Source organism: Aythya ferina (genome assembly GCF_964211825.1).
Source record: "Aythya ferina genome assembly, chromosome: 13".
NCBI lineage: Eukaryota > Metazoa > Chordata > Aves > Anseriformes > Anatidae > Aythya > Aythya ferina.
This window is the reverse complement of record NC_140311.1, coordinates 8,882,753-8,903,428: the sequence shown is the minus strand read 5'-3', so window position 1 is coordinate 8,903,428 and position 20,676 is coordinate 8,882,753. Positions and strand designations below refer to the sequence as shown.

The following is a 20,676-nucleotide window of genomic DNA, read 5'->3' as shown; positions in this document are numbered from 1 at the left end:
GGGCAGGAGACTGGGGCAGGCTTAGGCAGGTGGGTGTTCCCGAGGATGTGGGCGCGCGGTTGGTGTGCGGAGGGGAAGTGGGCACGGACTGCGGCGGGTGGCGAGGGGATGCCTTGAGCAGCGCCCCAGGAGCGGGAGGCGCCGCTTCGCCGGTGGCCCCGCCCGGACCGCGGGGCAGCCCCGAGGCCGCGGTTCCCGGCAGGGGGGCGGGCGGCGGGCGGGAGGCGGCTCCGATAAAGGGCCGGGAGCCAGGCGGCGCGGGCAGAGCGGAGCGGTCAACGGCAGCGGCAGCGATGGGGATGCTCAACCTGCCGGGCTTCCTCTCTTGCGGGAAGAAGAAGAAGGTGGGGATGGGGGAGGCACGGGGCAGGTGGGGGAATTCGAGCAGGTATGAAAGCAGAAGGGCAGGTGAGATACAGAAACATCTGGGCAGGTATGAGAGCACCTGGGCAGGTGTGGGAGGACGGGTATGGGTGAACCTAAGCAGGCAGGGTATGAAAGTATCCCATGTGGGTGTGGGGCACTTGGGCTGGAAGGGTATGTGTACCTGGGCAGCTATGGAAGTGCTGGACAGGTGAGGTATGGTTGCATCTTGACAGGCATTAAAGCATCTTCAGGCAGGTACAAGAATATAAGGGGACTCAGACATGTAAGCAAAGGGGGATGAGCTGGGGTCAACACCTGGACAGGTAGGGGTGCACCTCAGCATGTACTGGGGCACAGTAGGGGGGGTGTCCCCTGGAGGTGGTGCCCCCACAGGGGCTGAGGTAGGAGTAGGGAGCGACTGTCCCTGAAGATTCTTTGGGCTCTCTGGGACAACACTCTCTAATGCTGTCTGGCCAGGGACCAGTTGGACTGGCAACCTGCCTGGCTCTGCCTTCCCTATGTAGCTGCCCTGCTCAGTGATGCCCAGGTGCTGTGGCAGACAGATAAGTGAGGATATGACAGCCCTGCTCACATGAGGGGTGAGTGATCCTGAGTCATCCTTCTTCTTCTCTTCCAAGGACTTCAGTTTGTCAAGTGAAAAAGATGCCCATGCCAGTGACAGCGATGAGAACTTGGAACGTGGCAACTGGTCGAACAAAGCTGACTACCTGCTCTCCATGGTGGGCTACGCTGTGGGCCTGGGCAACGTCTGGCGTTTTCCCTATCTCACCTACCAGAATGGTGGAGGTAACTGTATTGAATGGCCATTTTGGGTGGGCACTCCTTGCTATCTCTGAGAGCGATGAAGGCAAGCCCTGAGGCTGGGTGTGTTTTGTCAAAGCTGGATGTGAGCATCTCCTTGGGAAATGGCATAATGCCCACTGATAGGAAAAGCAAGAGGAGGAAGAAGCATCTCCGTGTTCTTTGGGTACCATCTGAGGAGGGAAATACTTAGTTTTACCTGCAAACTTCCATCTGAGTATTCCAGAGCTCTAATGATTTACTTGTGACAGGCTTGCACCTTTCCGTCAATGTGTCAATATCCTCTGTTAACCTAAATAGCCATTCTCCCTCCTCAGTGTTAACCTTCTGATATGTCTGTGGAGAGTAATTGAATTCTCTCTCAACCTTTGTTGTGTCCAGCACGCAAACTAAGCTGGAGTAATTAATCCGAGCTTGATAACTATCCCCATCAGATACTTGAGAAATATGAGGCAGAGAGAACCTTTACCTGCTAACATGATAAACTAGTGGCAAAGCCAAATGGAGGCTCTGGATTCCCCACCTATGATCCCAGGGCTTTGTCTACCTGCCAGGCAATCGCCCTTAATTAAAGAGAGTGTAGAAAAGTAACTGTAGAAAACTTACCTGTATATATTTATTTACTCTGCCTAACAGTCATTTTAAGTCAATTCTAGTTTCTGAATGCAGCACAGTGCTTTCAGCTGCATGTGAAACACAAGATGGGATTCTTGGTACAGAAACTTTGTTGGTTTGAGTTATTGGCCCAGTTGTTAGTTACAGTTGTTGAAGAAAATTGTGAAAACAAAACAAGCCATTACATTATTCCATAGACTGGGTGCCTTTGTATCTGCTGCAGCAGAAAGCTTAGCATTTGGAGCATATCTGTGCTATTTCTTGTATCCTTCTTTGCCCCAGCTAATTCAGAAGGGGCATTTACATCCTTAAGTTACAGCAGGTATTTGCAGTTCCTTGTAGTACTGGGCCCTTGATTGCTTTTATGTTTGATAGCAAAGAGGATGAACTTCAGTTCACTTACATGTGTGGATATCAGGTCATGTTTAGGAAAGCTGAACTCTCACTTTCCCTATCTTTTGCACATACACAAAAGCAGTGCCAATCCCTTTCACAGAACAGGGTTCTGTGAAAGATATCAGGTTAATGTGCACTTTAAGATGGACTCACACAAAAGCCATGCTGAGATCCTGTTTGACATAGGAGTTAGCCAACCGTATAAAATAATTTTCATGCTTTGACATCCAGTAGCTACTCTAACAGTGCAGCTGCAACTCACAGTTAAGTACATGAAGAGATGGTTCTGTTCCTCTTTAAGTTAAAAGCCAGAAGATGAAATAGAAAGCAGACAAAGCCAATGGAGCCTACAGCTGAGCAGTGCTCCTGTTTCTATGAGAACAGGGTCTTCAATAGCTCCTGTAAACTGCTTTTAATTCTATAAGAGAAATAATACCATGCAAATCATTTGTTCTTCTGGTAATGTGTCCCTTCATCATAGGTACTATTTAGTCTTACAGAAGAGTTCATACATCTATATTCTTCAAAAAACAAAACAGACAAAATCGGTGGGTTATTTGAGGCAGGGAGTAGGGAAAAGTGGGAGTATAAAATGTACTACAACTGTGATGACTACTGAAATATTCATTGTTTTACGTGTGTGTGTTTTTTCTGTTCTTCCTTCAGGTGCTTTTCTAATCCCATATACACTGATGTTGGCATTAGCTGGCTTGCCTTTATTTTTCATGGAATGTTCCCTGGGGCAGTTTGCCAGTCTAGGGCCAATTTCTGTCTGGAGAATATTACCATTGTTTCAAGGTTGGTATTGTTAAAATTTCTTATAGTTATTTCTCATTTTATTAATAAACAATTCCATGGACTAATCATTAATCCACATCTATTAACTATAAGAAGTCTTTTTTTTTTTTTTTTTGTGTGTGTGTGTGTGTGTGGAGAATATTCCTACCATTACAAGGTTAGTGTTACATTCTCAGATATATATCTTTCTTACTAGTGAATTAATAAATAAATGTGGGTTAATGATTTTCCATGAAGTTGTTAATTATGAGAGGATTTATCTGTGATTGCCTTGGTGTCATGCAGCCTGTCAGGCTATCTGCAGCTGTCCAGAGAGAGGAAAGTTACAGAGCTTGCTGTGTGAGGGAAAACCCCAGTAAAATACTTAGCCCTGTATGTAAGAGATTGCAAATCATTTTTCGGAACTTAACTTTACTGCTGTTCCTTTACGTATATATCCTAAATACCTCACAAGGCAATTTCAAGCTGATTTGCTAATTCTGTGTTTGGCTACTGGAACTGGTACAGGAAAACAAGGTTGATTGTTTTATGCACCACTGTTTGTGCATTCATCCACGTCACTGCATTGGGATTCATCTGTTGTTATGATAAAATAGGTTAGACCTCAGATTTATAAGGTGAGGTGCCTCTTGTGATAAGAGAAATGATATTCTGTAGTAGTAGTTTGCATATCTCTGTGAGAGTTCGAATTTGATATGAAGGCATGCGTTTGGAAGCAAATGACTGCATGCTTTACTCAATTATATTCATCCTGGACTTGAAATGATGGGTGTAAAGGACTATGTAATTGGTCTTGTTTGTCCTCTTTATCTGTCAGGGAAATTAATGTAGGAACAAGGAAGTTTTTTTCTGATAAAATAAGAAATTTACCTGCCACCTTCTCTACAGAAACAAAAGGTATTACAATCTAGCTGGTTGGCTAAATACTTATTCCTTTTGCCAGTCTCCATTCTGCAGCACAAACAATCATTTTTGAGAAGAATAGTGACTTATCTTCAAAGAAAAAGTCTATAGACATAGCTAATGCTTTACGTATCTGTGAAGATATAAATTTAAATATACACTCTAAAACAATTAAGACCTGTTTAGCAGATTTTCCCAAACTTTCAGGACAATGTTAATTTTAACAAAGGAGGATAACAGTATTATTGGCAGAGATAGCTGTGTTGTTTCTCATTCACTGGCAAAATTAATAATTACACAAGGATCTATAAAATATCTTGATCAGTCCTAGTTTTTGTATCGTTTATTTTACTAAGCACTAAGCAATCAAAGCTTCCCACTGAACTAGGAGAGAACAAAAATATTGAATTTCTCCTTTAGACTTGGACTTAACAACTGTTCCAGTTATTCTGTTTGTCTTATTCAAACTCTGTTTGAAAACCACCTCTGAGTTGGTCATACCTCTCATTTTATGGTTTTACCTCTTCATGGTTTGCAATTATTAAAAGTAATTTTTTTCCCAAGTAACTTTTTAAAATCCAGCTGAAGGCTGTTCAATTTTTCAACCCAAGTTTAGAGTAATTAAGACAAATGTTTTTTCTCTTTCTTAGGAGTGGGCGTCACGATGGTCATCATCTCAACGTTTGTGGCGATCTACTACAACGTTATCATTGCTTATGCACTCTACTACTTATTTGCCTCATTTCAAAAAGTGCTACCATGGTCAGATTGCTTTTCATGGGCAGATGAGTTCTGCAGCAAAACACGCCTAAGTACTCAACTTAACAAATATATCTTAATATTACTCTTTTGCAAAATTGTACTTCATGCTGTTTTCTGGGAGAAATTACAGGAGCAAGATGGCTTGAAACAGTTGTTCCTGGATTTTGTCTCTAAACACACAAGCCTGAAGCTTGTCTGCTTCCCTTTTACCAGCTTTGGGTACTTAGGAAATCTACAGAGAGCTGGGGTGGACTTTCTAGTTGCCTTTTTTTTTTCCTCTTTTAAGCACTAATGTTTCTGGGGATTGTACATACTAGAAGAAATACTGCTTTCCCATTTCATTGGGCTTCATGGCAAAGTAAATACCTCCCTTATGTGAAACAAAAGTATTCTTACTTTTCTTATTCTTACTCTTTCTTATACTTTTTTATTCTTTTTTTTGGGGGTACTTTCATGCCTCTCCTGTGGCTATGGTAATCCAAAGCACTAACAAGGCATTGGTTTTGCAATTTATTCTATGTTTAGAGCATATCTCCATGCTATTGTTTTTGATATTTGGCAGTCCATGTAGTGCCAAACATTTACCTTACCAATTTCCGTGTCAGACCAGTTTAAGGCAAAAGGTGAAGCTGGTGAGATAATTATTAGCCCAGTTGGAAATGTATTGCCATGTAATACAATTACCTCTGAGATTATTAAAATAACAAGGACAGGATCATGATGGATTATATTGTTTAAAATGCTAATCTAATTGTAACTCTCTTAACTGCGTATTTACTAACATCTCATAAGATTCATAGGTTTCATAAAATGAAGTTAAGATGTTTTATTTAACAACAACAACAAAAAAGATTCCTGCTTATGAGTAGAACAAACATGTTTTAATCTGAAATTTCAAAGTGCTGGAGCAATACAAAACACAACTGAAGGTGTTGTTCTCAAGTATTCTTCAATCAGACTTTCACAATAAGTGCTGATACAGTGCTGCTCTTCAATACTGAGAGCAGATCATGTTTGTTCTATGTTCTAGCACCCCCCCCCCCCCAAAAACAGACTGACAAACAACAAAACAAAAATAATTATAACACAAAGCAATGACAGTAGTGAAAATGTTTAAAGTTCTTTAGAAGTCATCTACTATAATAATGTCAAGCTGCTAGAGGTTAAACAGCATGTAAGCTTGGTTTGGGACAAAGGTTTTTGTAGTATAACTAAGGCTCAGATCTTAACTATCCTCAGTTCTGCCTTTTGCAAGTACTCTACAAAAAGTGAAAGGGGTAGCTGAGCACACCAGGTTTCTGGTGTTTAGATTTACATTCAGAGTAATGAAGTCACAGCTGCAAGTAGTAGTTCAAATTTATTTCTAAATGTTGTTACTTTAGTAGAAAAACTGAAGCTATAACTTGAGAAAGCATACTTAGTATAGTAGGCTGGCATTTATTTTTTTTTTATCACTGTTAATAGTCCCTTTTTCACTTTTCCTTTTAGTAAGTGACTGCAATGCAACCTTAAATGGAGAAATCATTCATGCAAACTACTCATTCATCACAAGCAACAATCTCACGTGTATCAATGACACCATAAACTATAAACCAGTGCAATTTCCCAGTGAGCAGTACTGGAAGTAAGTAAGACATAAACTAGTCAAGGAGTGTGGGCATGTAAATCTGTGCAGACAGAACTTAAATTTTCATTGGTGAGGCTGGGCACTTAAAATTACATATATGGAAGCAAAAGAGTCAACCTGTAGCAAACAGAAAAATAATCCAGCTAAAGAATTCCACTTCTCTTGAGTCCTGATATATATATATATATATATATATATCTATACGTGTGTGTGTGTATATATATATATATATATATATCGTTCTTAAGGAATTATTGTGTAAAATATATTCACCTTCTGAACAACCTGGGCCTAATGTGAAATCTCCATTTCTTTAGCCACATGATTTTTATTTGTCTGGGAACTGATTCTTCTCAGAGGCTCTTCTTCTGCCAATAGAATTTTACAGTTAACTTGAAAGGCTGTGGTAGTCATGATGGAAGACATATGGAGAACTGAGGGCTGGTGGAAATTAAAAGTGAAAAACATGCAGTTGAATATTTTATTTTTCAACTCCATGAAGTTACAACTGCACACTCATGAAAATGTCTGCAGGGTCTTGTAATATATGCAGAAAGCAGCACATTTTCCTTTAGGAAGGGGCCAAAGGGGAGTGTGTTCTGCTGTCACTCTGTTCTCATTGCAGTATTTTGTGCTTTCAGTAAAGTGGCTCTTCAGCGCTCAAGTGGGCTGGACGAGACTGGTAACATCGTGTGGTACCTGGCCCTCTGCCTCCTCCTGTCTTGGATGATTGTTGCAGCTGCATTGTTTAAAGGAATAAAATCTTCTGGAAAGGTAATTTAGGGAAAGCAGACAGCAGACTTCTTGCCTGATCCTGCCCAGCAGCACTTCTAGTGTCAGTTGGACACAAGGGAGGCTAGCACAAGGCAGGATGCAATCCTAACCCACTACCCTCTGTTGGTCTCTGAATTAGAAGTTGTTGCTGCTCCTTGGCTTCATAACTGTTACATAAAATATGAGTAAGGTGCTGATTGCACAGCAGTTACTTAAAGCAGTGCTCTCCTGGCTCCACCAGGGCCACGTATTCAGAGTTCGTGCTGTCACGCAAACGATCCAGGCTGAGTTCTGGCAGTTGCTTGGCCTGTTGTGATGGATATGTGCATGTGACTGCACACACCCGCCTGCCCTGGTAACACCCAATAATTTGCACCTACAGACTAGCTAAGATGTTTGGACAATACAGGTCAAGTCCTGCAAACAGATATGCAGGTACAGTTTCCTACTTGGTTGTGAAATCTTGTTTATATTCAAGATTTCAAGCAGACTTTAGGGGTCAGGTCCCCACAAATGTTGGTTTTCAAACTCTAGTTCTGCTGAGCTCCCCTGGCTGCCTGGGTTTTCCTGGGAGTAGGTGAGTGAGTTCTCCAGATTTCAGGAAGGCTGAATTTCATTTTTTTACCTGCCTGCTGTGATTCCTCACTACCTGTTTGCTGTTGTTCATTCTAATATCTCCCTCTGTTCTCCTTTTCTATTCCAAGCTTTCTACCCTCGCTCTTGGTACTGGATAACCTCTGGAATACCTGTGTTTACCCAGTCTTGTTTTTTTTTCTGGCACAATGCTCTTCTTACACTCACATTCCTTGGGTTCTCAGCAAATGGCTCTTCTACCTGGCAGTTCTGTTGTTGTATTAAGGTAAGGCTCTTTGAGAAATAAGTTAAGAATCAGAACAATCTAGTTGGGAAGGAATTGGGAAAAGATAAAGTGTGGAGAGAATTTGCCATTGTGGGCAAATATATGTGAAGGAGGACTTCAAAAATGACGACCCATCGTATGATGGTGTAGTGCTATGGCTTTATGTAATCAGAAATATTGTGTCAATTATCTGGCTGTGTAATGCTGAAACCAAGATTAGAGAAACAATAGTATTGTTGAACATAACCTGCATCTTAATAGCACTGCTGGGCCCTGCTGCTGGCCTGGATCCCATCACGCTAGAAGTTGAATAGACAAACAACAAAAAAGATCGGTGTCTGGGAGAGCTTAAAATCTTTGTTTCCAGTAAAAAGAAAAGCTTCCAGCATGGTTTTCTTTTTCAGTCTCAACAGGAGATAATTCCATCCTGATAACCTAATTTAGACTGTTTCCAAGCTCTCATTTGCTAGAAACACTGCCTAGCAAGAGGCAGCTGGGGTAGTTGAGTTCAGGCCTTGCTACTGCAGTAAATCATGTCAGAAAACCTTTCTGAAACTGATCAAGTGGTATCTGAGAAGTGGATATGTGGCTTGGGCTTTCTGCTGGAATGAAGTTCCAGAACTGGCTAAGCCAGATGATTAGTGTTTGACATGTGTGTTCACCTTCGGCCTCACTTCCCTAATGATCTGTTCTTTGTTTGTACCAGTAGCTCTTAGCCTAAACGCTCATTATTCCTCATGCACAGAGGGCTGTGTATCCCCTCACTGCTAATGTGCCTCCCCACCCTTCTTTCTGTAGGTTGTCTACTTTACTGCACTCTTCCCCTATGTCATCCTGCTCATCTTACTGGTACGAGGTGCCACCCTGGAGGGTGCTCTGGATGGCATTGAATACTACATTGGGAAACAGTCCAACATCACCAAGCTGATGGAGGCAGAGGTGAGACATAGTGTGAGGTCTGGAGGCATGACAAACTTCTGTGGTTATATGGGCTTGTCATTTATGGAGCAAATTATTTATTTATTTTATTTTTTTAATCCAGCCAAATGATTCTTCACTTCCTGCCCTGGTTCCTTATCCACAGCAGGGTTCTGATTTTTCCAGCTCTATAAGAAGTTCAAATTCCCGTTCCAGCTACACTTGATCTAAAAAGTAGCTACTCTTTGCTCCCTCCCTACCACACCAGAGAGTAGCAATTTCTACCATATTGCCTCCAAGTAGTTCTCTGGAGGCATGGGTTTCATCCTAGCAAAGCCTGCTGAGAAAGTTCTTTCCGTGGGAGTGAGCACTGCTTACTTGTTAGCCCATGTTGCTAAAGATTTCAAGGGCCTTTATCAGAAAAATGAAGAATCACCTGAGCTGGAAATTCGTGCTGTGCCTTGCACAGCAAATTAGCTCAAAAAATTAGATGGACAGGGAAAGGCACTTCATGCAAAGGGAGCCTGGATTTTTTTCTGTTCTAGTTTAGGACAGCATTAGATCTGTTTGAAGAAAAACAAATATTCAGTGCACTTAATTTGTGGTATTTTTTGAAAGCATTTGGCACTAGCTGCAGGGCTGCAGCAGAGGCTTGGTTTCTCACAGAAGTGGTTTGTCTGGGTCGTGGTGTGAGGAACACAAGTGGGTGAGAACATGGAAACTCTCATTTCTGATACCCTGTCCTGGTTTTCCTTATTCATTGGCACTGTGACAAGGCTCCTATCTCAACAACCTACATATGTGAATGAATTGAATCTCTTCTTCACGGTTAATCCAATAAGGCTTATATATTTGGCAACATACTTGGGATGTGACCTTCCTGAGATCACAGACGATATTATTTTTGCTGGAGACTGCAGGGTCACCAGCAGGTTATATCCCACCTACTCTGAAATTCATATGAAATAAAATTAGATACTTTGACTAAGTGTAGAAAAATGCTGGAGCTTCCATGGAGGGAAGACTTGAATATTTGTGATATGTTTTATAAGTAGTACAGTAACTCTCATGTTCTTGTTTCTGGTAGGTTTGGAAAGATGCAGCCACTCAGATATTCTACTCCCTGTCTGTGGCATGGGGTGGGCTTGTTGCTTTGTCTTCGTACAATAAGTTCCACAACAACTGCTACTCAGATGCTATTTTTGTTTGTGTAACAAACTGCCTCACCAGTGTGTTTGCTGGGTTTGCAATTTTCTCCGTCTTGGGACATATGGCATTTGTGTTGGAGAGACCTGTCTCAGAAGTTGTAGATTCAGGTAAGTTGATCATTACACTGTCAGTACAGGGACCTACTTCGACCAAGGCATAACAATAACATCCTTCATTCCACTTCTTTGCAGGTTTTGATCTGGCATTTGTAGCCTACCCAGAGGCTCTCTCCAAGTTACCAGTTTCTCCTCTTTGGTCCTTTTTATTTTTCTTCATGCTTTTGCTCTTGGGCCTTGACTCTCAATTTGCCACCATAGGTGAGTGAAGCTCTAAATAACCCATTGCTTTTCAAATGAAAAGTCATTTTGTAATTGTGCTGCTTCTGTTCAAAACCCACACTTATCCTTCCCTTGCAGAAACACTTACAACCACCATACAAGATATATACCCCCAAATGATGAAAAAGTTGAGAATCCCTATAACCCTGGGTGTGTGCATATTGCTCTTCTTTCTTGGTCTTATCTGTGTTACTCAGGTGAGGCATTAAACTTTCTTTGGCAATGGCTTTAGTTATGCTGCAAGTGATAAGTCAAATCATCCCTTCACAGTGTGACAAGGGCTTCCTTGAATGCCCCTATTTTTATGGATCTGAGAGAATCATGAATTTTGACAATGTGCTGGACATGCAAAGCAGAAATTCTCATGGGGAACCTTTGAAGAACCTAAGGCTTTCTGTGGTTACTAAACTGAGATATGCTTTTAAATAGAAGGCCTATAGATAGCCTGTGAGGCATCAACCTGACTTTTCGCTCTTCAGTTTAGGAGATTATCTGTGTAATCTCAAGCATATATATACAGTATATCTGCAGCACTGTGGGAACTGTTGCTAGATGTGGATGGGATCTTTGTGTTTATAACCGACTAACAGACAGGACAGCATTTGAGTAATAGCCTGCTCAAGTCATAAAAAACAACTAGCTCACGATTACTTCTGAAAAATATGGAATTTTCTGTACACTCTACTTTTTCTTGAGGCAGTTGCTCTTAAGGATGGAAAGGTTCATTGCAATGTTTACATTAGAAATACAGATTCATGCATGCAATTAGTCTGAGAATGTAATGAAGATGGTTGTGGTGAATAAGCAGTTGTGTAGTCAAGCAAAAAACAGGTTATAAAATGAGACAGAAATTTGCAAAGGACTTAATATGAAGGAGTGTGAAGTGTATAAAGCTTGTTCCCTGCTTTGTGATCCTACTACTGTATTCAGGTGTTTAAAGCTGTGTTTAACCAATCTGGGACACTTGTGTGTGTAGGAAAATACAAACCTATCAGAGTTATTAACTGGCGTAGCTATTCCTGTTGCTCAATATTCAAGCTGGTGAAGCAATATTTGCCAACATTTAATCCTATATTCTTTCTTGTATTCCTGTGAAGCTGATGCTTTGGTACTGTCAAGTTCCAAATTTGAATCTTGTTATCAGCTGTTTATATATTCTTTACACGTATGCATATCTTGTTAATATGCAGATCTATGGTATTTCATCAGATGTGCTTTTCAATTTTACATAGAGAAATTTAAATAAAATAATGTTCACGGATGTGTACTTAACCCAAAGAATCAGGAATTTAGAAAACTTGGACTGGTAACTAGTTAAAAAGATTTGAATGGCACAACTTATTTTATTTGCATAAAGAAATTATGGGTACCAGGTAAATTTTTGTCTCTTTCTTGTTTGTTCTACAGGCAGGAATTTACTGGGTTAACTTAATAGATCATTTCTGTGCTGGATGGGGAATACTTATTGCTGCTGTCCTGGAGATAATAGGCATCATCTACATTTACGGTAAATATTTTTGCATTGAAAAGACATGATTGGATTATACAATCACAGGCACAATCTATATTAAATGTTTATTCTGCAATAAAAGATTTATAACTTCTTAACGGTTAAAGTCTTTCATCTTGTTATCACAGAACTGGAGACCTTTCTTCTATTATTTTTAAGTAAACACACTTGCAAGATACATACCAGCTTTACAATACACCGTTTAATTGTTTTTCAACAGGAGGAAACAGATTTATCGAAGACATTGAGATGATGATTGGAAAGAAGAGTTGTTTCTTTTGGATGTGGTGGAGAATGTGCTGGTTTTTCCTTACTCCTGTGCTGTTAGTGGTGAGTGCAGATGACTGAATTACGTTAGTGTGACAGAATTTATTAATTTGATATAGAATGAGTTTCCATGCAGATATGAGATGAATGTCTGGGCACCGTATGTAGAGATAAGGTATGATGGAGTCAGTAGACCAATCTATATGCTACCTGTGATTTCCTATACATATCACTCCTCTCTGTGTCCTTTCCAGGAGAAACTAGACCTTAGATCAGTAGCTAGTGAGATGAATCCACATTTCAAGGAGTAATACTGAGCAACAAGATTGTCTGTCCTAGCAGCTGACTTCATATTCTCTCAGTCTGCAATGATGAATTGAAAACCTAGACTCTCCAGTTTGAGAGAAATTTCGTGTTCTGGACAGATCCCTGGCATGGATTTACTCTTTGGACGTCCAGCTGTTCCCCTGTCTAAGATTTTTGTCTGTGCTGTCACATGCATCTCAGTTTTTCATTACTCCTGCATTTCTAATTGTAGTTGTAGATGGTTGGATTATGTTTGTCTTACAGAATTTATTAATATCACAAATCCAAGAGATTTGCAGACACATATATTCTCCAGCATAACATTGCAACAGAACTCAGAAATCTCATTCTGTTTAAATGTAGATGTAATTGAAGTGTTGGGCTGCATGAACAAATCACATGTCCAAAAAGTAAAAGAGAACTGTGCAGTAGTTGTAGATAGTCCTTTTTTTAACTAGCTTGGAAATACAGCGCAAGTTAATTATGTGAAACTCTTCTCTCTCTCTCTCATTTTAATAGGCAATTTTGGTTTGGTCTTTGGTCACGTTTTCAACTCCCACTTATGGCTCAGTTTTATATCCAGTCTGGGGAACTGCTGTTGGCTGGTGTATGATTATCTTCTGTGTCATCTGGATTCCCATCGTTGCTGTTGTAAAAATATGTAAAGCTGAAGGAAACATTTGTCAGGTAAGGGCACAAAAAATCCATCAGAGTATCAAATCTCACTTTCCTTGGAATTTTAAGGAATGTCTGTGCCCTCTTTTCAGGAGCATGTTCCTCAAGGTGTCATCAACTGCATTTTTAGATTAAAGCTCATCTTTGGTAGTTTAATTGGAGGCAAATGTACGCTACTGTGATCTGATGTGAAGATAAAATTTAATTCTCTGGGAGTGTGCCCACGCATTCAACAGTGTTTTTCATGGCTTCTGGTGTTATTCCATCTACCTTTAAACCTTAAATATATATATATATACACACATACATACATATATATATATATATATTTTTTTTTTTTCCTGGAGTTTTACTTCCTATTCCTCACTGAAATGAACAAATGTAGGAACTGAGATATGCTCTTCTTACCAAGCTTTTCCAGGGAGTCCCATTTTCGCATCTTTCCTTGCTTATATGATATCTGTGGCTGAACCCACTGAACACAAAGACATTTGGAATGCTTTTTTTTTTTTTTTTTTTTTTTAAAAAAAAATAAAGATAATTTGTCTGCTATTTGTTGAGTTGCAGGGCATATTTAGAATTACAGCTTTATTTAATTTTAAGAATAGTACAGACTAAGGTAGGACATTAAGTGTCTTGTTTTTTGTTTTCCAGCGTATTGTGAGCTGCTGCAGGCCTACTGCAAACTGGGGTCCGTATCTGGAATGTCACCGAGGTGAAAGATACAGCCATGTTGTAAATCCCCAAAAGGAAAAGGAACATGAGATTCCTACTGTGTCTGCTTTCACATACTTTCGTGAATGAGATGGCCATTTGGATGACAAATTTTTAACATAGATGTGTTTTTTCTTTAACAATTAGAAAGTGACAATGCAAAATAACAACAACAAAATTAACCTTCTGCCCTTCAAAGTTCAACCCTCAGATGAAAGCAAGCCATACTATTTATTTTTAGAGAAGTATGTTTGAGGAGGAACACACCTCCCCAGACAGCTTGGTTGAGAGGGCAGAAAAATGCTCTGCAGCCTCCCCAGGCTGATGGACTGGACATGCTTAACTGCATCCAACCAGTATCCAGCTGGACTGTGCATACTGGTATGGAGGAGAAGAAAAACACATTCTGGTGCTCCCCAGCCATGTGAAATTTAAGATGAGGTGCTGTGCTTGCATGCACCTGTGTGCTACAGGCAGTGTGTAGTTGCTACCTTCTGCTGTGTTTTGCCCTCCACAGTGCTCCACAGTTGGAGGTGAGCTGCAGGGGTGTGCTGCTGCTTGGCTCTGTAGCTTAGGGAAAATGAGTAATTTTTCTCTAAGCCTTGCTCAATGCTGTGAGGCTGCTCAGAATTTGATATTTTCTACAGCATGTGTTCATTTCATCTATGCATCTTAATGCTGAGTGGCAAAAAACTTTCATCACTGGAAGTAAGGCTATGATATGGTGAAAAGCAGGCTTCTTCGTCATTATTTCCCCTGGGATCTACAAATAGTCATTTTTTTTGTGTGTTGTCATGCTTCATTCCCAGCATTCATCTGTCTATAACTCAAAAATTCTTTGTTTCCAATAATCCGTAATTAGGCTCTGCAGACTGAAATAGTAACTTTTGATTTCTGCTGTGTCTGCTCTCTCTACACTCATAAAGGCTTTTTTTATTGTTCTCTGCATGTTTCATTCAGGCTGTGATTTTTCCTTGCAAAGGAGACCAGAGAGCATTTAAAATGTTCGGACAGTGTTATTAGTCTTCCAGTAGAGCCAAGAGAAGCAGAACTTTACCCTAAGTGAAGGTTAGAATTGCCTTGTAATACCAGTAGTCCAAAATTTGCTGAAATCACGAGATTACTGAAAAGTTAGGTTCTCTTAACGTAACCCCCCAGTTCCTAGGTAGAAGTGTAAGTCTGTGCTCCCAAATAGAAGTGAACTCCCAATAAAGGGAAGAAAAGATCTATGGAATGAATGCATACATTTTGTGTGCTGAGGAATGTCTCTCTCACTGTGATAATGTTCCTTGGGAACAATGCAACAGGGTTTCTAGCTGTCCCTTCCTCTCAGGGCTTTGTCACTGTTTCTGGACATTGAAGGAGTGTGGATAATGGCTTGATGCCCAAGCTGCATACCTTGCTGTATGTTTTATATTGATATTTTTGTGACAAATCAACACTGTATTGCAAATAAAATGCAATTTTCTGTTTTTAATGTGTTTTGTTAGTTTGTTTGGAGTTTTTTTTTTGACCCGGAAAATGAGATTTCAGCCTTTTACATGGAGCTGTGGAGAGCACTTTGTCGGGTGGGAAGTACCACCAACTGTTCCATGATCCTAAGCTTTTGGGAGATCCAGATTGAAAGGTTCAACCTCAAGAATCATTTTCTTAGGGAAGTTAGAATGGAATGTTCTGGAGCTGACTCAGAAAAGGTAGTAATTGTGTGAGGGTTTATAAAAAGGACTATGGGATTAGAGTCTGTGACAGGAGGCAGTGAAATATTCCCGCATTCCAACTGCTTTGGGGTCAGTGTCTAGCCATGAATCAGGAGAAAACAGTGCTGTTGTTGGCTCTGATGCATGGAGAGGTTGGGAGCGGCAGGGAGGCTGTGCTGCAAAGTTGTGGTGCTTGTTCCCCAATAACCATCAGAGCCACAACTGGGCTGTGGTGGGCAACAGCTTGTACCTGGGAAGGAACAGTCTTTGGGAAGGAGAGAGAAGTTAGTTAAGTAGCTAATGAGAGAGCTCCAAAGGCGGTGGCGAAGCAGGCAGGCTGAAAAAGGTCCAAAAAGAGTCCAGAAGAGCTTTGGCAAGAAATGCTGAAGACTAATACCTGGTGCCCATCAACTGCTCTGTGGAGAAACCCTGCTGCTGCACACAGGGCCCCTTTAACAGGGCTAGTTTGATGTGGTTTCTGCTCTAGACTTCCCTTACAAGCTTCTAGGAGCTATTTTCACGATCTTGTACCATCTAAGCCTCCCAGAAGAGCAACAGAAAACAAATTCTTAAGGGCTGGGGACCCAGATAGGTGCTTTCTCTCTCTTTGAAGGTAAGAAAATCAGCACATTTATGAATATGAGGTTTGCCTTCCTCGCCTGTAGCAGAGCTGGGGGATCCCTCTGTATGTGTATATGGGTGCATGAGCAAGTTCCATCTTTGCAAAGCACCCAATTATTCTGTTCTCTTTAGGTAAGCTGATTTACTCCTTATGTTGCTGAAAGCTGGCAACTGCTGAGCAGTGTTAATGAATATTTAGGTGTCAGCATTCATATTCCTTACCTATCGCAACTCTGTCCTGGCACCTGGGGTTGTTCAATAGCCCCTGACGGTTATGCAAAGAATTGCTGTCCCTTAGCATGGAGGCAGCACACCTGGGCATCTTCCTCATCCATGCAGTCTTCTGGCAAACATCCTAGTGTGTGTTGTGCTGAAAAATCTGCAGTGCTGACCAATGTAGTGTTCCTGGTAAAGGGAGGTTGCTCTGTGCTGGGCAAGTGATCTAAATGTCTGTGTTTTTTCTTGTGTGGTGGGATATATGTTTTTGTCTTTTTTTTTTTCCTTAAGGAAAGAGGCTAAAATGGTTCTGTTTTGAATCAAACTAAACAGGAATGAGAGGAAAACTCTTGAAAAAAAGAAAAGTAGAACTGGAAAAGAAATATGTTCATTTTGGATTGGTTCAAAACAGAAGTATGTTTTCAGGCAGGAATGAGAACTTAGACACGAGCAGTTCCAAAAACCCCAAAAAGCCTCATCTATAACGTGGAAACATTTAAAAAGAGGTATTACAAATGGTACTTGTATTATTTGTATAAACACGTAAGTTAGCGTGGGGCCTAGCTTATGAAAGCAAATACAACACACCCACACACGCCAGTTATTTCCATTTCAGAGACGGCTCGCGGGTCAGAAGCCAAATTTAATAACAATCTATGCATTTCTCCCGGATCACCCCTTGGCCCCCCCGCCCGCTTTCCAGCCGGGGCTGCGTGGCGCTGCAGTAACCAGCAGAGAGCAGCCTGGGCTCGTGCTTGCGGCTCCGCTGCCGGCACCCGCGGCAGCGGGGGCGGGCGGGGACCTCCCCGCACCCAGAGCAGCCCCCGGCCCTGCTTGCTCCACCCGAGGCCTCCGGGACCTGCATTACGAAGCAGCCGCCGGAAAACTGAGTCATTTGGCACTCGGTCCTGCCCTGCTGGTAGCTGTTGGGCAGCCTCGAGCAGCCTCTGAGCTATGAATCAGTCAGGCAATACCAAAAGTGTTTTTTTTTTTTTGTTGTTTTGTTTTGTTTTTTTTTTTTTTTTTTTTTTTTTTTAATTTAAATGTTCCAGTTGGGTGGAAAAAGACAACTCAGTGCTCCATCTAACCTCTGCTTGACCGACTGTTATGGTACCAATACATCTGCCCTGCCAAAGCCAGTCTGGCCTCTCTGCAGAAAGGAGCTGGCTGCAGGCCATCCCAGCAGACGGGTAGTTCTAGGAAATGGCTGCACAGCTCAGTTTTAGGATGTTTTGTGTTCTTCCCTTTCAAGTCCCTAGAGTCACGCTGTTCTCATTCTCTGTACCTGTAGATGACGTGGCCTTGGTGAGGTGTCCTAAAGCCCAAAAGCAATGTACATGTTTTAAATTGAAGTCTTCCTTTTCTTGTTTCAGCTTTAAATCTATTTTTTCCCTCATTTTGTGGGACTGTGGCAGGGTTTTGTGTCATTGTTTGGCTTCATATCCATGAGTATGTTTGTATTTGATGTGGGCACCATGGTACCGCAGCTGAGCTCTGAGGGATGGTACATCCCTCACATAGTTGTAGTGCAGCTGTTTGGAGATGGATGAATGAGAAGTGAGAGGTACCAATATGAGCAGAGCTGACTTTCCGAGTAGCCACAGGATCAAGGAGAAATCTACTGCTTGCACAGCCTATCTGCTGACAGCAAAATCATATAGTTCTTGAGAGTCACCTTTCAAGCATGTTGGGAATGCTCCACAATGTCTGGTCAGGCAGAAAATTCCAAAATGTTTAAATTGAAAGTAGTCTTGAAACAAATTAATGGCTGCTGGCCTCAGAGAAATTGTCTTTTTACCTTGTTGGAAAAACACAGTTTCAGTGATTTCAGTGATTTTGCCTTTTAGTCCAAATCCTTTTGTTTTGAAACATTAGTAAATACAGGCTATTAAGTACTGAAAAAGACAAATAATGAAGTTTTACACTCTTGAAACTTAAAATAATTTGCCCAATTTGAAATATTTTGGAAGGGAGGTGAGGGGGCGTGTTGGTGTTTTGACCTTTCTTCATTTGGAATGAGGAAATAGTCATTGCTTTAAAACTATCTGAAGGATGACAAAAATCTTTCCCAACTTGATCTATGACGTAAATATGCTGGTAGGACCTTTTACAGTTAAAAAAGTTAAAAAAGTTAAAAGTTAAAAAAGAAAAAAAGAAAAAAAAAGAAAAAAAAGAAAAAGTTAAAAAAGAAAAAGAAAAAAAAAGTCAAGTTCTGGTCCTGGCATATGGTTGGGAATACTTTTAAGCTTAGTTCCATACCACGAGTAAAGACTTTACTCTAAAGTAGATTGGTGTAATGATTTGTTTAAAAAATGAACAAACACACACACACACTAACAGTGCTGGCATATTTTTTTTTTATTTTATTTTATTTTATTTTATTTTATTTTATTTTATTTTATTTTATTTTATTTTATTTTAAACTCATGGGATGATTTAGTATATCCCCTGAAGGCTAGAGTTACCATAATCAGATGAATCAAAGACAGCAACCTCTGGCCAGGCAGCAGGACATGATGTAGAACTGAGAGGCTATTGTGCAAGAGACAGCAGCTTGTTAAACTGGATCTCTCACTGAAGGAATTGCTGTGGGGAATGGTAGCCTTACCTGGGCTGACCCTGCTCCATCACAGTGAGGACAATAGATAGCATGGTCACAGCTGTTAAAGGAAGATTTTCTCCTCCAATAAAACCAGCTAAAGTTAACTTTCCTGAACTGTTTTATCAGTGCGTGACAACTCAGCCAATTATGAAAGTATAACTGACCTCAGTGAAGCACGGAGTCAGTGTGGGGTGAAGTCTGTCTGGGCTTCTTGAATAGAGTCCAGCTCAAGAGCCAAAGCAGAATTGAAGAGGTTTGGAGAAAGGGAAAGAAGACAGCTGGAGTGTTGAAATAGGCTCTGCTCAGCAAGCAACTGATGGAATTAAGATTTTGCTTTGCAAAAATCAGGGCTGGAGAGCAGAGACAAGAGTCATCTAAGGAAAATTATGGGAGAAAATAATCTAAGAAAAATCGTTTCCAAGAAATCAAGAAAGGATTGAAAGAGGCTAGGTAATGACAGTTTATGGTTTCTAACAATTTTAGAGCCAGGAAAAAAAAAAAAAAAAAGACAGAAAAGGAAGGTGGTGAGCTCCCCTGCTCCAGTACTGAGGAGTCTCTGTGGAAGGTAATGGCTGGTGGAGACAACAGCCAGAGAGGGGCGATTGTCCAACAGTGCACCAAAGTAACTAAAGTAACTTGCCTAAGGACACAGAGCAGCATCAATGGCAAAAGAAGACCCAGTCCACCCAGCAGTCACTGCTACCTTGCTCTTACTGCCAATTATAATGGCAGAAGTTTTGTTACTGTATGTACCTCTCTGCATTGGGCTGAAATAAAAATGGCATGCAAATGACACTAGGCAGGGAAAGCAAGTCATTCAAACAGGAGAAAGTCAGCAATATTTTAATGGTTTATCCAGAAATCCCTGCATAAATGAGCCAGTGACTGCAACTGAGCTGATGTGGGAGAGCTGGGGCATCTCTGAACCTGTGATCCCATACTGCTCCCACAGCACTCCAGCTAGCCACTAAGTCTGTTTTTCCTTGTTATTCCTGCACAGGCAATTGCTGCTTTTTTGTGAGTACAACAGTTGGCATTTCCTTATTCGTTGTGTTCTCTGCCGGTTCATCTGTGTCTCGTGGGACAGGCAGGGCTTGGCAGCTGAAATAACCAGGCACCTGGCTGCAGTCACTCAAAAATGGGGACACCCTAAAATTTTGCTTCTGTCTTCTAGCCATGAAATGGGAAGATAGCTTTGAGATATCTGCCTACCTACAGAGCTGCTCAGAAGAGTTTTCAAACCAGCGGGGAAAATTTTCCATCCAGCCTGTACCTCACAGAAGTGTCTGTGAGGCCACAGCTTCATATTTGGTGAGAACAACTTCCTGCATGGAAGGCTGTGTGTGGGGAAGGTGGTCAGACCTGGTGGAAAGAAGGGAGCTGCTAATCCTTTCCCTCACTTACTGGGAATGCTGCTTTGTGCCATTTCCCTTTGCTTCCAAGGATGTCATCTGCAAGTGCGACCAGATGGCCTGGGGTGGATGGAGAACAGGCGCGTGAGCAAGCAGGGCACCAATCACTCATTTTTATTGCTGCCAGAATTTAGATGACAGCAGAAAAAAGCAGCTGGGTACAAATAGTGCTACTGATAGGAAGTTTGTGCACAAGCACTGAGCTGCACTTCTGTTTGTGGGAGCCCAGGGTGGACTGAAGGAATGGACTGCCTCCTCACCTGCAGGAG

General features: G+C 41.3%; 1 protein-coding gene across 1 annotated transcript; it reads left to right on the top strand.

Moving 5' to 3' along the window:
- Positions 1–233: 233 nt before the first annotated feature.
- SLC6A14 (solute carrier family 6 member 14) lies at positions 234–15,340 on the top strand. Its single transcript, XM_084534396.1, has 14 exons — positions 234–344; positions 1,005–1,173; positions 2,866–2,997; positions 4,551–4,712; positions 6,151–6,286; positions 6,931–7,063; positions 8,721–8,861; positions 9,928–10,156; positions 10,241–10,366; positions 10,466–10,584; positions 11,795–11,894; positions 12,118–12,227; positions 12,990–13,157; positions 13,800–15,340. The coding sequence occupies exons 1-14, from the start codon at positions 294–296 to the stop codon at positions 13,947–13,949; spliced, it is 1,926 nt and encodes a 641-aa protein (XP_084390522.1). The 5' UTR covers positions 234–293; the 3' UTR covers positions 13,950–15,340.
- Positions 15,341–20,676: the final 5,336 nt, after the last annotated feature.